The sequence below is a fragment of the Musca vetustissima genome, unplaced genomic scaffold, assembly GCF_032173495.1.
Source record: "Musca vetustissima isolate MV318-11 ecotype Yass unplaced genomic scaffold, APGP_CSIRO_Mvet_v1 utg7569, whole genome shotgun sequence".
NCBI lineage: Eukaryota > Metazoa > Arthropoda > Insecta > Diptera > Muscidae > Musca > Musca vetustissima.
In genome coordinates, this window is record NW_026880143.1 from 78,529 (window position 1) to 94,802 (window position 16,274).

Here is a 16,274-nt window from a genome sequence, read left to right on the forward strand (position 1 = left end):
TCCTATAGAAACCTTAATTCAGCCAGGCTGAATTGAAGATTTCCTACAGAAACCTTAATTCAGCCAGGCTGAATTGAAGATTTCCTATAGAAACCTTAATTCAGCCAGGCTGAATTGAAGATTTCCTATAGAAACCTTAATTCAGCCAGGCTGAATTGAAGATTTCCTATAGAAACCTTAATTCAGCCAGACTGAATTGAAGATTTCCTATAGAAACCTTAATTCAGCCGGGCTGAATTGAAGATTTCGTATAGAAACCTTAATTCAGCCGGGCTGAATTGAAGATTTCGTATAGAAACCTTAATTCAGCCAAGCTGAATTGAAGATTTCCTATAGAAACCTTAATTCAGCCGGGCTGAATTGAAGATTTCCTATAGAAACCTTAATTCAGCCGGGCTGAATTGAAGATTTCCTATAGAAACCTTAATTCAGTCGGGCGGAATTGAAGATTTCCTATAGAAACCTTAATTCAGCCGGGCTGAATTGAAGATTTCCTATAGAAACCTTAATTCAGCCGGGCTGAATTGAAGATTTCCTATAGAAACCTTAATTCAGCCGGGCTGAATTGAAGATTTCCTATAGAAACCTTAATTCAGCCAGGCTGAATTGAAGATTTTCTATAGAAACCTCAATTCAGCCAGGCTGAATTGAAGATTTCCTATAGAAACCTTAATTCAGCCAGGCTGAATTGAAGATTTCCTATAGAAACCTTAATTCAGCCAGGCTGAATTGAAGATTTCCTATAGAAACCTTAATTCAGCCAGGCTGAATTGAAGATTTCCTATAGAAACCTTAATTCAGCCAGGCTGAATTGAAGATTTCCTATAGAAACCTTAATTCAGCCAGGCTGAATTGAAGATTTCCTATAGAAACCTTAATTCAGCCAGGCTGAATTGAAGATTTCCTATAGAAACCTTAATTCAGCCAGGCTGAATTGAAGATTTCCTATAGAAACCTTAATTCAGCCAGGCTGAATTGAAGATTTCCTATAGAAACCTTAATTCAGCCAGGATGAATTGAAGATTTCCTATAGAAACCTTAATTCAGCCAGGATGAATTGAAGATTTCCTATAGAAACCTTAATTCAGCCAGGCTGAATTGAAGATTTCCTATAGAAACCTTAATTCAGCTAGGCTGAATAGAAGTTTTCCTATAAAAAACCTTATTCAGCCAGGCTGAATAGAAGTTTTCCTACAAAAAACCTTATTCAGCCGGGCTGAATTGCAGATTTCCTATAAATAACCTTATTCAGCTAGGTTGAATTGCAGATTTCCTATGGGAGACCTTATTCAGCTAGGTTGCATTGCAGGTTTCCTATAGAAACCTTAATTCAGCCGGGCTGAATTGAAGATTTCCTATGGGAAAACTTATTCAGCCAAGCTGAATTGAAGATTTCCGCAAGGCTTAATTAATAAAAATTACAACATAGGTAAATATTTGGCACTTTACTTTGCACTTTATTTACATGATTTATTTGGGTAATGGGTAGGTCATGTTATTAATGTCTTATGGTTATTGTTAATGTTATTCTCACCCACACACACACATTTAGGTATACATACATCTCCCCCTCATCGCCATTAAATCATTCATAGTAAAAAATATTCATTTCTTTTTTCTCCCCCTTTCGCCCTGCCATTTGTTGTTGTCGTTTTTGCTTTTTATGGCAAAACCTCAGTATTAACCCCAAAAATCTTAACCTTAAATCGAATCCTTTAAGCACCATGTCTGGCCCTGCCCGACTATGACCGTAACATATACTATGAGGATTACTATGATGACCTGGAGTCGTCGAGTGGTGGGCCGGAGCCTTTAATTGAATTGGAGACGGTGTTTGTGGACCCACCCTACTTTGAGCGGGCGGAAATTGAAATTTCGGCCCAACCAAATGCGGATGTTCTAATGAATTGTGACGTGAAAAACTTTCACGGTGAGTAAGCAACAAAAATAACGACAACGGCCGCCGTTATCGCCAAATGGCAAAAAACGTTTAACTGTTTGCTTTAGCTGATAGCGAAAACGGCTGATAACCCCTACGCGCTATTTTTATTAATTTCCCTTTTAATTTCTTCCACCCCATGTACATGTGTTGGTGTGTCTGTCGGTGTGCGCCTATCTTATCGGAACTATAGCAAACAATGTCGTCATCTGGTATAAGGATCAAACTGTCATCATCAATGGCCAACACTCAATGAACGACCGCTTCGAAGCCCTAAAAAATAATTCGATTGTCTTGCGAAATGCCCAGCCGGATGATGAGGGCAATTATTTTTGCACAGTTCTGCCACAAAATATTACCCAAAATGTTGTGTTGACAATTGAGAAGGCATTTACGATACGCTGTGATGGTCGTGATGTCTTGGATCGCAGCATTGTCTATCGGCAGGGGGAATCGCATGTGTGTGAGTGTAAGGCCAGTGGTGAGGAGAGCAATATTAAATGGTTTTTGAATGTGAGTATATGTAAATTTGGCAATGTAAACCATATTCAGCAAAGCTGAATAGAATATTTCCTATGCGAAACCTTATTCAGCCAGGCGGAATTGACGATATCCTATAGAAACCTTAATTTTGCCAGGCTGAATTGAAGATTTCCTATAGAAACCTTAATTCAGACAGGCTGAATTGAAGATTTCCTATAGAAACATTAATTCAGCCAGGCTGAATTGAAGATTTCCTATAGAAACGTTAATTCAGACAGGCTGAATTGAAGATTTCCTATAGAAACCTTAATTCAGCCAGGCTGAATTGAAGATTTCCTATAGAAACCTTAATTCAGCCAGGCTGAATTGAAGATTTCCTATAGAAACCTTAATTCAGCCAGGCTGAATTGAAGATTTCCTATAGAAACCTTAATTCAGCCAGGGTGAATTGAAGATTTCCTATAGAAACCTTAATTCAGCCAGGCTGAATTGAAGATCTCCTATGGGAAACCTTTTTCAGCTAGGCAAAATTGAAGATTTCCCATGGAAACCTTATTCAGCTAGGCAAAGTATATGTAAGTATATGTAAATTTGGCAATGAAAACCATATTCAGCAAAGCTGAATGGCAAAATTCCGAAGGGAAACCTTATTCAGCCAGGCTGAATTGAAGATTTCCAATGGGAAACCTTATTAAGCAAGGCTGAGTTGAAGATTTCCCATGGGAAATCTTATTCAGCCAGGCTGAATTGAAAATTTCCTATAGAAACCTTAATTCAGACAGGCTGAATTGAAGATTTCCTATAGAAACCTTAATTCAGCCAGGCTGAATTGAAGATTTCCTATAGAAACCTTAATTCAGCCAGGCTGAATTGAAGATTTCCTATAGAAACCTTAATTCAGCCAGGCTGAATTGAAGATTTCCTATAGAAACCTTAACTCAGCCAGGGTGAATTGAAGATTTCCTATAGAAACCTTAATTCAGCCAGGCTGAATTGAAGATCTCCTATGGGAAACCTTATTCAGCTAGGCAAAATTGAAGATTTCCCATGGAAACCTTATTCAGCTAGGCAAAATTGAAGATTTCCTATAGAAACCTCAACTCAGCTGGAGTGAGTTAAACAGAATTGAAGATTTCCTATAGAAACCTTAATTCAGCCAGGCTGAATTGAAGATTTCCTATAGAAACCTTAATTCAGCCAGGCTGAATTGAAGATTTCCTATAGAAACCTTAATTCAGCCAGGCTGAATTGAAGATTTCCTATAGAAACCTTAATTCAGCCAGGCTGAATTGAAGATTTCCTATAGAAACCTTAATTCAGCCAGGCTGAATTGAAGATTTTCCAAAGAAACCCTTATTAAGCCACGCTGATTTGAAGATTTCCTATAGAAACCTTAATTCAGCCAGGCTGAATTGATGATTTCCTATAGAAACCTTAATTCAGCCAGACTGAATTGAAGATTTCCAATGGAAATCGTAATTCAGCCAGACTGAATTGAAGATTTCCTATAGAAACCTTAATTCAGCCGGACTGAATTGAAGATTTCCTATAGAAACCGTAATTCAGCCAGGCTGAATTGAAGATTTCCTATAGAAACCGTAATTCAGCCAGGCTGAATTGAAGATTTCCAATAGAAACCTTAATTCAGCCAGGCTGAATTGAAGATTTCCTATAGAAACCTTAATTCAGCCAGGCTGAATTGAAGATTTCCTATAGAAACCTTAATTCAGCCAGGCTGAATTGAAGATTTCCTATAGAAACCTTAATTCAGCCAGGCTGAATTGAAGATTTCCTATAGAAACCTTAATTCAGCCAGGCTGAATTGAAGATTTCCTATAGAAACCTTAATTCAGCCAGGCTGAATTGAAGATTTCCTATAGAAACTTTAATTCAGCCAGGCTGAATTGAAGATTTCCTATAGAAACCTTAATTCAGCCAGGCTGAATTGAAGATTTCCTATAGAAACCTTAATTCAGACAGGCTGAATTGAAGATTTCCTATAGGAAACCTTAATTCAGCCAAGCTGAATTGAAGATTTCCTATAGGAAACCTTAATTCAGCCAAGCTGAATTGAAGATTTCCTATAGGAAACCTTAATTCAGCCAGGCTGAATTGAAGATTTCCTATAGGAAACCTTAATTCAGCCAGGCTGAATTGAAGATTTCCTATAGGAAACCTTAATTCAGCCAGGCTGAATTGAAGATTTCCTATAGGAAACCTTAATTCAGCCAGGCTGAATTGAAGATTTCCTATAGGAAACCTTAATTCAGCCAGGCTGAATTGAAGATTTCCTATAGGAAACCTTAATTCAGCCAGGCTGAATTGAAGATTTCCTATAGGAAACCTTAATTCAGCCAGGCTGAATTGAAGATTTCCTATAGGAAACCTTAATTCAGCCAGGCTGAATTGAAGATTTCCTATAGGAAACCTTAATTCAGCCAGGCTGAATTGAAGATTTCCTATAGGAAACCTTAATTCAGCCAGGCTGAATTGAAGATTTCCTATAGGAAACCTTAATTCAGCCAGGCTGAATTGAAGATTTCCTATAGAAACCTTAATTCAGACAGGCTGAATTGAAGATTTCCTATAGGAAACCTTAATTCAGACAGGCTGAATTGAAGATTTCCTATAGGAAACCTTAATTCAGCCAGGCTGAATTGAAGATTTCCTATAGGAAACCTTAATTCAGCCAGGCTGAATTAAAGATTTCCTATCGGAAACCTTATTCAGCTGAACTGAATTGAAGATTTCCTATGGGAAACCTTATTCAGCTGAGCTGAATTGAAGATTTCCTACGGGAACCTTATTCATTGTAGCTGAATCAATGATTTCTAAATATAAATTCTTTATTTTTTTTGTTCTCCTCCCTTTAGAATCGCCGCTCCTCCGATGTTGAGCTCGAAGTTGATGAAAATGCCATTTATATTGATCCTGTCGATGAACATCATGCCGGTATCTATCAGTGTATAGATGATGATGGTTCAGCCACTCCCAAACACGGCCGCTTTGAAGTGGTAGTCCATTATGCTCCCAAAGTTTCGACACATCGCCATCATGTGAATACGGACATTGGTAGTACCGCGGAATTGTATTGTGATTATCGAAGTTATCCCATTGCGGTTACCAGATGGTTGAAGAATAATCAATATTTAAGTCTGTCCGAGAAATACATGATGACCTATGCGGCGGAACAACATTTCAATCGCAGCACCCTCACAGTGAGAGATGTAACGACAGATGATCTGGGTGAATATAAATGTCAGGCAGAGGTAAGTCGGGATAGAGAGCCAAGAGATAAGATTTCCCTAATCTGTTTTTTTGCTCCCTTTTAGAACTCCATTGGTTCCAGTGAACTGAAAGTCCATTTGATGTTGGAACCCGAAAGAGGTCAGTTTGAAAGTGTCGAGATCAAAGGCAATGTTGTGACCCTATATTGGCTGGTTCGCAGTCTACAGCCCCTCTCCGAAGCTGTGTTGGATTACAAAATGACCGGGGTATGTATTGACCATTAGAATGCTTCCATTGTGTCCAGCTTCGTTTTATAGCAATACAAATATATCTTTAAAGTTTCATTTATTTTAAGGCCTACACATGGAGTACAACCTCGGTGCTGCATACACATCGTCACGAGGATGGTATTTGGAAGATTACCCATGAAATGGAACTGCTGCCCGGAGAATGGCAGACACGCATGAAAACCAAAAACACAATGGGTTGGTCGAAATTTTCGGCGCCCTATATTTTCACAATCAGAGAGGAGAGTGAAGGTAAGGATCAGCAGAATACATTCAGCCATTGCTGAATAGGGTTCCAATTAGGAAATGTTCAATTCATTCCAGCTGAATATGGATTTCAATCGGAAATATTCTATTCAGCCCAGCTGAATTAAGGATTCTATGGGAAATCTTCAATTCAGCCTGGCTGAATTAAGTTTTCCAGAGGAAATCTTAAATTCAGCCTGACTGAATTAAGGTTTCTATAGGAAATCTTAAATTCAGCCCAGCTGAATTAAGGTTTCTATAGGAAATCTTCAATTCAGCCCGACTGAATTAAGGTTTCTATAGGAAATCTTCAATTCAGCCAAGCTGAATTAAGGTTTCTATACGAAATCTTCAATTCAGTCTGGCTGAATTAAAGTTTCTATGGGAAATCTTCAATTCAGCCCAGCTGAATTAAGGTTTCTGTAGGAAATCTTCAATTCAGCCCAGCTGAATTAAGGTTTCTATAGGAAATCTTCAATTCAGCCCAGCTGAATTAAGGTTTCTATAGGAAATCTTCAATTCAGCCTGGCTGAATTAAGGTTTCCATAGGAAATCTTCAATTCAGCCTGGCTGAATTAAGGTTTCTATTGGAAATCTTCTATAGGAAATCTTCTGGCTGAATTAAGGTTTCTATAGGAAATCTTCAATTCAGTCCGGCTGAATAAAGGTTTCCATGGGAAATCTTCAATTCAGCGTGGCTGAATTAAGGTTTCTATGGGCCTGGCTGAATAGGGTTTTCATTTGGAAATTTGTAATTCAGCATGGCTGAATAAGGTCCCTTTATATATTTTTTTCCTGATTTTTATATATTCTTTCTTGCTTTTTCCAGATGACAATGTCCTGGACATTGTCGATGACAAAGAAAATGTGGTCATTGCTGGTTTTGGCGGTGGAGCCAAGGAACAAAAATCATCAGCTGCTTCAAGGAGTTGCCACCTATCCCTATATGTACTGCTTCTCCTTGTTACAACAACGTTTTATAGGCAAAGGCATGTGGGCCTACGACATTAAGTGAGAGACTTATTCAAAGAGTCTTTTAAGAAAAAGAGAACAAAAAACACAAAAACAACAACAAAATAGACATTTAATAAACCAAATACACAAATAAAGTTAGTGCAAATTTAATTTAACAACAACAAGAAAAGAATGATTGATTGTGAATAGGATTAATGATAATAAACCTAAAATTTAAGAAATAATAATAATAACAACAAAATATAAAAAAAATCCAAACTCGGGTTTTATTGTCAATGTGTTTGCATGCTCTATTGTGTCAAGTTTAGCACTTGAGTGGCAAATTGTCATTCTGTGTCCTCTCCCTTTATTTTTCCCCTCGGAAATCAACACATAATCCCCTCATTTAGGGTTTTTTACAGGCATTTGAATTAAATTTGACAATAGCGTCTAAGTAAATTGGCTTGTGTCTGCCATTCGGAATTTATGTCTTTCTGTCTGACCGCCCTCCTCCTCTCCCGCCTGCATACCTCAAATGACTGCTCAAAAAAAGTACAAAAGTTTACTTTAGGTTTATTTACGCGCGGATTCTATGCACAATTATGATTACAAAACAATTTATTATACACCAATTTAATATGAGATCGTAGTGTGACCTAGCCGCCATTGCTGAGGACGCTGCCGATGAGGAGAACGCATACATGCTTGAGTACAGTGTCTTATCTTTTTCGACGACAATTGAATTTTCCGTAATATCGTTACTTGTTATCTCCATATCTCCGTTGGCGTCATTGGCTAAATCATCATTGCGATCTTCAAGCTCTCCAGCGTCAGTGCCACTGATACCACTATCCGATTCGGTGGAATAATTTGGAAATTCAACTGAAAAATGAAGAGACAATTAGTCACCGACTCATACATAGATAGGTAAATTTTTGTTTGGCAAACATACCTTCACCACCGGTAGCAAAACGTAAAATTTTACTGCTATCACTCCAGCCGTAATGATTACGGGCCAATACCACAACCTGATAAATGCTGGCCGGATACAGGCCATATAATGTGTAGGTGGTGGTGTAAATGGGTCCTTGGAAAAAGAAAATCAGGAAATAAATTAATAAAAATCATATTCAGTTAAGAAAAATCATATTCAGTTAAGAAAAATTATATTCAGCAAAGCTGAATATAAAAATTATTTCAAAAAATTTAAATGTAATCCTGAAGAATTGTGTTTCCTAACAGAAAATCACTATTCAGCTATGCTGAATTGAAATTAATCTACAAAAACCCTAGCTGAATTGTGTTTTATACATGAAAACTGCTATTCCGCATAGCTGAATACCGTTTTATTTACCAAATCTAATCTCAATTGGATTCAGCTAAGCTGAATTGTATAATTCGTATACAACATTTAATTTAATCTACGAAAAGTTTTGCTGAATTATGTTATATACATGAAAACTGCTATTCAGCATAGCTGAATTGAATTTTTACTATGAGAAATACTATTCAGCTAAGCTGAATTGCTTTATTTCAATGAAGTCTACAATTCAGCCAAGCTGAATTGAGTTTTTACTATGAAAAAAAACTATTCAGCTATGCTGAATTATTTTATTTGTGTGAAATCTACTATTCAGCTTAGCTGAATTGATTTATTTCTGTGAAATCTACAATTCAGCTAAGCTGAATTGAGTTTTTGCTATGAAAACTACTATTCAGCTAAGCTGAATTAAGATTTCACTATGAAAAATACTATTCAGCTAAGCTAAATTCATTTATCTCTGTGAAATCAACTATTCAACTAAGCTGAATTGATTTATTTCTGTGAAATCTACAATTCAGCCAAGCTGAATTTAATTATTTCTATTGAAATTCCTATTCAGCTAAGCTGAATTGATTTATTTCAATGAAGTCTACAATTCAGCTAAGCTGAATTTAGTTTTTACTATGAAAAATACTATTCAGCTAAGCTGAATTGATTTATTTCAATGAAATCTACAATTCAACTAAGCTGAAATGAGTTATTTCTATATAAAATACTATTCAGCTAAGCTGAATTACGATTTTTCTACGAAAAATACTATTCAGCTAAGCTGAATTGAGTTATTTCTTTCTAAAACACTATTCAGCTAAGCTGAATTGAGATTCTACTTTGTAAAATACTATTCAGCTAAGCTGAATTAAGATTTCGTTATGAAAAATACTATTCAGCTAAGCTGAATCGAGCTTTCCTTGTGATAACTGTCATTCAGTGAAATTAAGTTGAGTTTTCTGCAAAAAATAGTGTTATTCAGCTAAGTTTTCAACACAAAACCTGTTATTCAGCTAAGTTTTCATCACAAAAACTACTATTCAGCTAAGTTTTAATGAAGTTACGTTCGAAAAAATACTTTAGATACGCTGAATTTCGATACGAAAATTAGTATTCAGCACAATTTCAACCTTTCAATGAGAAATCTTCTATTCAGTCACGCTGAATACGATTTCCCATAAGAAACATTTTATCCACCCCAGCTGAATATGGTTTCCTACCACCATTTGATCTCTTCATAAACTAGTTCGACCCTCGAATACTCTGTATGAGCTGTTCGGACCTCTATTGATCTCTATTAAACTCATTGTTAGCTATTCGAACCTCTTCTAACCTCTTCATACACTTTTACTACATCTTATAACTTATACTGAGCTCCTTATAATATATTCTGACCTGTACTGACGTACCGGAACCTTTACTACGCTTCTTATAACCTGTTTGTACCTCTATTGACCACATCGGAGCACTTCATAACCTATTCGGGCTCTAGAGTTATTCTCATAACCTATTCGGACCTATATTGATCTCGTGTTAACTCCTCATAACTTATTCGAACCTCTAAATGGCTCCTTATAACCTATTCGAACCTCTACTAAGTTCTTCAGAAATTATTACCACATCTTATAACATATTCTGAGCTCGGACTCCTACTTACTTACTTAATCCTCTACGCCTCTGTTGACCACAGTTGTCCTCTGCATAACCTATTCGATCACTGGAGTAATTTTCATAACCTATTCGGACTTATATTGACTTCTACTAAACTCCTCATGACCTATTCCGACCTTCAATATGTTCCTCATTACTTGTTTGAATCTGTATTTATCTCTTCAAAAACTAACAAATTCGGACCTCTTATGGTTAATCGAACCTATACAATAATAGTCATAACCAGCTTGAACGTCTATTGAACACCACTGACCTCTTCATATAACCTATTCGGACCTCTAGTATGCTCCTGGTAACCTGTTTCAACCTGTATCAACCTCTTCAAAAGCTATTTCCATTTTTTATAATATAATCGGAGTTCCACGTAGCATAACGGTACATGATGAGCTACTCGAACCTATATAAATTCTTATAACGTGTTGACCTTTACAAAGGCCATCACAACCTATTCGGACTCCAGAGTTATTCTCATAACATGTTCGGATATCTTTTGATCTCCACTAAACTTCTATTGGGACCTCTACTAGACCCTAGATAACCTGTCAAGACCTATATAGACCTTTGCTATGTTCCATGTAATATATTCGAACATCTGCTAGACGCGTCATAACATCTATTGATCTTTTCTATGCCCTTCATAGCCCATTCGGACCTCTATTTAGCCCAGTTGAATCAGGTTTCCCATAATAAATCCTCAATTCAGCCGAGCGGAATACGATTTTTTCATCTTCGGACCTCTGCTGAGATCCTGGGCCCCCTGCTGAGGTCCTGTGACCTCTGCGGAGATCCTGGGACCTCTACTATGCTCTATTTCGTAGCCTGTTCAGACATCTATTAGTCGCTATAAAACTCCTCGTCACCTATTCGGACCTCTACTAGGCTCCTATTAACCTGTTCGAACCTCTATAGACCTCTGCTAAGCTGAATAAGGTTATTTCTTAATTAGTACAGCTAAATAATAATTTCCAATAGCGCATTCTTAGACTTACCTATTGAAATATCCGATGGTATGGTCAATTCGGTCCATTCTGGTCTGCTGGCCAATGTTGTGAACGAGACTGTAGTTTCTGTAATAAAAACATAACAACAACAACATAATTAATCATTTATGTTTAGTGGGCATATCAAAACACAGTCGCTGGGGGCCGAAATATCAACAGCTCGCACACACACAACCTCACACCCACAATTCAATTAAGTCAATTGAATAATGACCCGAGGTATCGTTCCAACAATGCCAGCTAAACAATTTAAAAAACACACTATGGAGTAACGAGTGAGTGAGCATGATCACTCAGTCACCCACCCAGCCTGACAGCCAGCCAGTCATCTCTGCGCCACATACTCACCAGATGGTACTTGTCGGAATTTCAGTTTAAATTCAATAACCGGCGAAAAACTTTCTGTCTGCCACACCAGGGTGTGGGATGTCGGGCTCTGCATGTCGGGACTTGTTTTAAAGGTACACGGCATTGGACGGAATGTCAGCTCCATATAATTGCTTTGGACGCCATGTGCGTTTTCGGCACGACACTCATACATGCCCATATCGGATTCGCGGACATTTTTCAATATCAGCGAATGTCGCATATCGGAATAGTAACGGTTGTTTTGATTGTTGTTGTTGTGGCTGTTGTAGGTGTAGTTCAGAGGCATTTCAACATCTTGCCGAGTGTAGTAGGGACCCATGGCGATAAGTTTGCCAGCATGATACCAACGTACCTTAGCCAAAGGTGCCGATTCGACATAACAGTCCATTTGAATGCGACCACTCACCTTGGAGTAGTAGATCTTTTGAGGGCTGCGAATTTCTGGTGCGACTGTAAAGAGGGGAAGTGAGAGGAGATTTAGAAGAGATTTTACAGAAATATTCGAGGACCGAATTATATAAAAAACTAAATAGAGGTTCGTAAAAGGTACGAATATGTCAAAAAAGTTTTGAATATGTTATAAAGATGTCTGAATAGCTTATGAGAAACATAATTGAGGTTAGAATAGGTTATGAGAAGCATAATATTCGAACTTGGTGGAGGAGACCTGAATGGAGGTTCCAATAAGTTATGAAGACCTATGTGGAGATAAGAAAAAGTTATGAAGACCTAGGTGGAGGTTAGAAAAAGTTATGCAAAGATTAATAGTAGTCAATATAGGTTAAAAACAGGCTATTATGGGTTTAAAAAAGGTCAGGATATGTTATGGGGAGCTTAGTAGATGCCAATAGAGACGCAAACAGGTTATGATATCTTTAGTAAAAGTCTAAATAATATCCGACAAAGTTAGGAGGAGGTATCTAGAGGTCCGAATAGGTTATAAGGATAATGTTGAAGGTCCAAATATGGTAATATGAGCTTAGTAGAGGTCAATGGAGGCCCGAAGAGTTTGTGAGGAGCATAGTAGAGGTCAGTGGAAGTCTGAAGTGATTATGAAGAGCATATTTCAGGTCATAATAAGTTCTTATATGATTACAAGATGCCTGAATATGAGAGAGAAAAAAGACAAATAAGAGGTAAAAAGAGGTCCGAATAACTTATGAGGAGATTATTGAAGGACCGAATATGATAAGATGAGCATAGTAGAGGTCAATGGAGGTTCGTAGAGGTTATGAGGAGCATAGCAAAGATATTAGGAGTGAAGTAGTCCTCAATGGAATTCTGAGGTAAATGTGAAAATGTCGGCATATATAAAGAAGAGCTTAGTAGAGGTCAATAGAGGTCCGAACAGGTTATGCGGAAATCAGAAAAGGTCAGAATAATGTATGTGAAATTCGGACAAGTCCGACTAAACTAGACGTCCGAATTGGTTATGAAGAGTACATTGAGGGTCCGAACATGATAAGGTGAGCTGTGTAGAGGTCCGGAGAGATTATGAGTGAAGCTTAGTAAATGTTAACGAGGTCCGAACAAGATATGAGGAGATCAGAAACAATCCGAACATTGTCTGTAGAGTTCGGACAAGTCCGACTTAACTAATAGGAGAGAGTTAGAAAACCGAATACGTTACGAGGAGATTATTGAATGTCCGAAAATGACAGGATAGCTTAGTAGAGGTCGATGTAGGTACGGAGAGGTTATGCGATACAGCAGGTTAGAGGTCCAAACATGTTATGTGTAGCTTACTGAGCTATGCTCAGGGTACAATGAGCTATGCGAACTGATTATGTGGTACTTAGTAGAGGTCGTAATATATTATTATCAGTAGAAGTCCGTGTAAGCTATAGGGTGCTCAGTACAGGACCCAAAAAGTATGAGGAGGACAGTTGAGGTCAAAGAAGGTTCGGAAGAGTTCATTAGTAGTTCATATGAGGTATATGGAGGTTAGTAGAAATTCAAACAAAGTTTGAAAAATTCAATGGAGCTCCTATAAATGTATTGGGAGCTCAGAAGAAGAAAGAACCAAATTGGTCATGAAGAGCTCAGTAGAGGTCCGAATAAAGTATAAGACCATCACTAGAGGTATAAACAAAATATGATATGTACAGAAGAGGTCCTAAAATGGCATTGGGAGGTCTGTTGAGATCCGAATAGGCTGGAAAGAGCAAAATTGAGGGTTGAAATGATTACGAAGAGCTCAGTAGAGGTCTGAAAGAAGTATAAAATATATATATAGCTCAACAGAGCTCCGAATAACCGATGAAGAGATCAGTATAAATTCAAATAAAGAATGGGTAGTAGAGATCCGATTATGATAGAAAATGACCTATTTAGGCTTGCTAAATAAGGTTTTCAAATTCGAGAGGTCTTGGGAGGTCAGTTGAGGTTCGAATAGGCTTGAAAGAGCCTAATATTGTGATAAGTTCTGTAGAGCTCAGAATAACGAATGAATATATTAGTCAAAGTTTGAATAATGTATGGGAAGCTGAATATGGTAGAAAACTACTGGTCAGCCTTGCTATATAAAGTTTTCAATTTCGAGAACCAAAAAATTTATTTTGACTTCAGTAGAGTTATGTCTAACTTCTAAGGCATAGGCCGTATTAAGGTCTGAAAAAGGTGTTGTGCCCTCAATAAAAGTCCGAAAAGTTCCTAACAGGGCTACATAGAGGTTCGAATATATCCTATAAAGTCTGAATTATAAATTATAAATATTCAGCTCTGAATTATATATATTCCAGAAGTTACTGAGGAAATATACATGCCATAATATAGCTACTAAGTTTACTTTTAAAGGATCGACTATAATTAGAAGAGTCCCATGTATTACCATAGGGTCTAAATGGTACTGAGACTTCTATAAAGGTGGAAATATTTTCATAGGAGTCCAGCAAAGCTCCATAGAGAAATAAAATGTTAGCTGTTGACTTTCTTAAAGGTACACATTTTTTTAAAGGTTCGATTTCGAATTCCATTAAGAAATTCAAAAATACTTACACAGGACAAGCAACTCTACACCATCCGCCACCGGTTGGCCGACACCATTCTGTGCCACACACTCAATATTACCGGACATATTACGCGATTTGATTTCGACAATATGAGTTTGACGATTGCCGACCAAATAATCCACCACTGTTTCATTGTTATAAGTCCACGATACGGCGGGTTGGGGGACACCTTCAGTTTCACAAATTATCTCCAATACTGCACCAATTGGTAGCTCTAGAAAACCATTTGGCGTTACATACACCTTTGGAGGATACTGTACTTCTATGGCATGTGCCTGTACCGCCTTTTCGGATGGTGTTAACATTTCACAATAATATCGACCCGTATCTTCCGTTTGAACATCCATGACAAGCAGACTGCCATTGCTCAAGAGATGATAACGATTGAGGGATACTTCTTCCATATAGGGAGCTTCCATCAGCAAATCTTCATCCCTTAGCCAGCGAACCGAATGATAAGAAGCTATGGGGGAGGGGAGGGGAGAAGGTGAAAAAAGCGAACACAACAAATCAATTTTCGAAAAACATGAACATCAACATTGCATGTTTGTAAATGAAGATGACACCTGTCACTCACAACCTCACTCACGACAGACGTACTGACACACTGATTGCACTTACATTTGTAATCACAAGGCAAGAGAACGGTATCATTTTCATAGGTTTTCACCGTTGTGGGTACACTGTAAAAATCTCGCGTGTAGGGTTCTTCATTGTTAACGGTTGTTGTGAGGATATTTCCATTGGAATAATTCAAAATTGTTAGCCAAATGGTAAGTGGCGCCCAAGCTTTTTGTAATAACATTTCAGTATAACTGTTCACTATTTTGTTATTTTCTTTTCAAATTTAAAAATTCAAAAATTTTCTTTGACCGTTCCAAGTCAGATTCAAACTTTTTTAATTAGTTCTGATTGAACTTCCTTTTTTCTATTTCTTTGGGTTGCACTACAATTCCGTTTTAGTCTTTTTTGTTGGGTTATTCCGTGTTTATGTGACCGAGACCAGTGTTCAATTAGAACTGCTCTTCAATTTTTGACTACCGTTTCTGTCAGATCTTGATCTTGTCTCTGCGGAATGACCATGTTCTCAAAAACATCCGTAACAATGTGTAAAAATGTTTGTGTGGCTGTGTGTGGTATATTTTTGTGTTTCTTATTGTTGTTTTTTATTGCAAAAGAAACGCATATACCGCCACACACACTCACATGTACAGAGGAAGTCGAAGCGGCACGGAAATCGAAAACATGTTACAGTTGGTGTCATTAGTTGGTACGCGGTTAAAGATAAAGTGATCATAAAATTAAGGATCAACCCAATCCCTACTAGGTTTCACATAACTTCATCGGACATCTTGAGAATGAACGACCTAGGCTAAAAATATTATAAAATTTCGAATATTATAATGGCGCCCAACTTGATAATTGTAATTCTAATGGTTTAGGTATGCAATTTCTTTAAATGGTTAGTGGTATTTGTGAATACGATTTTGTAAAGCATTCTGAGCTCTATATAAACAATATTTAGAACATCTTCGGGATTCTAAAGGATACCTAATGTCCTATTTAAATATCTACTGGATTCTTAAAAAAATTATAACCACATTTGGGTTTTGAGCTCTATATAACCTATACATTCTACTGTGTTCAATATAACCAGTACGAGCGTCTACTGAGCTCTATACAGCCCATACGAGCCTCTACTGAGCTGTTTATAACTTATACGGATCCATACTGAGCTCCTTATTAATTTGTGTACCTATATATGAAGCTCTT

General features: G+C 37.4%; 2 protein-coding genes across 2 annotated transcripts; one reads left to right on the plus strand and one right to left on the minus strand.

The window, feature by feature from the left end:
- Window positions 1-1,758: 1,758 nt before the first annotated feature.
- LOC133325534 (neural cell adhesion molecule 1) lies at window positions 1,759-7,194 on the plus strand (the record flags this gene model as incomplete). The annotated part of the gene is made up of 6 exons (XM_061534274.1): window positions 1,759-1,930; window positions 2,133-2,452; window positions 5,296-5,691; window positions 5,755-5,916; window positions 6,006-6,189; window positions 7,013-7,194. Coding segments are annotated over 6 exons (1,416 nt in total), but the record flags the coding sequence as incomplete, so codon positions are not given.
- Window positions 7,195-7,203: 9 nt separating this feature from the next.
- LOC133325535 (neogenin) lies at window positions 7,204-15,306 on the minus strand. The gene is made up of 7 exons (XM_061534275.1): window positions 15,123-15,306; window positions 14,488-14,964; window positions 11,470-11,940; window positions 11,110-11,187; window positions 8,090-8,224; window positions 7,794-8,019; window positions 7,204-7,216 (listed from the first exon to the last, which is right to left on the minus strand). Exons 1-7 carry the CDS (start codon window positions 15,304-15,306, stop codon window positions 7,204-7,206), a joined length of 1,584 nt encoding a protein of 527 aa, XP_061390259.1.
- Between the last annotated feature and the right edge of the window lie 968 nt (window positions 15,307-16,274).

What these genes read in the sequence shown, in the direction of transcription:
- LOC133325535 (XM_061534275.1), bottom strand. Translation starts at nt 15,306, where the DNA reads ATGTTATTACAAAAAGCTTGGGCGCCACTTACCATTTGGCTAACAATT. An exon ending in TGTAGAGTTGCTTGTCCTGT is followed by an intron (nt 11,941 to 14,487) that starts GTAAGTATTTTT and finishes CCCTCTTTACAG; the next exon opens with TCGCACCAGAAATTCGCAGC. An exon ending in ATTCCGACAAGTACCATCTG is followed by an intron (nt 11,188 to 11,469) that starts GTGAGTATGTGG and finishes TTTTTATTACAG; the next exon opens with AAACTACAGTCTCGTTCACA.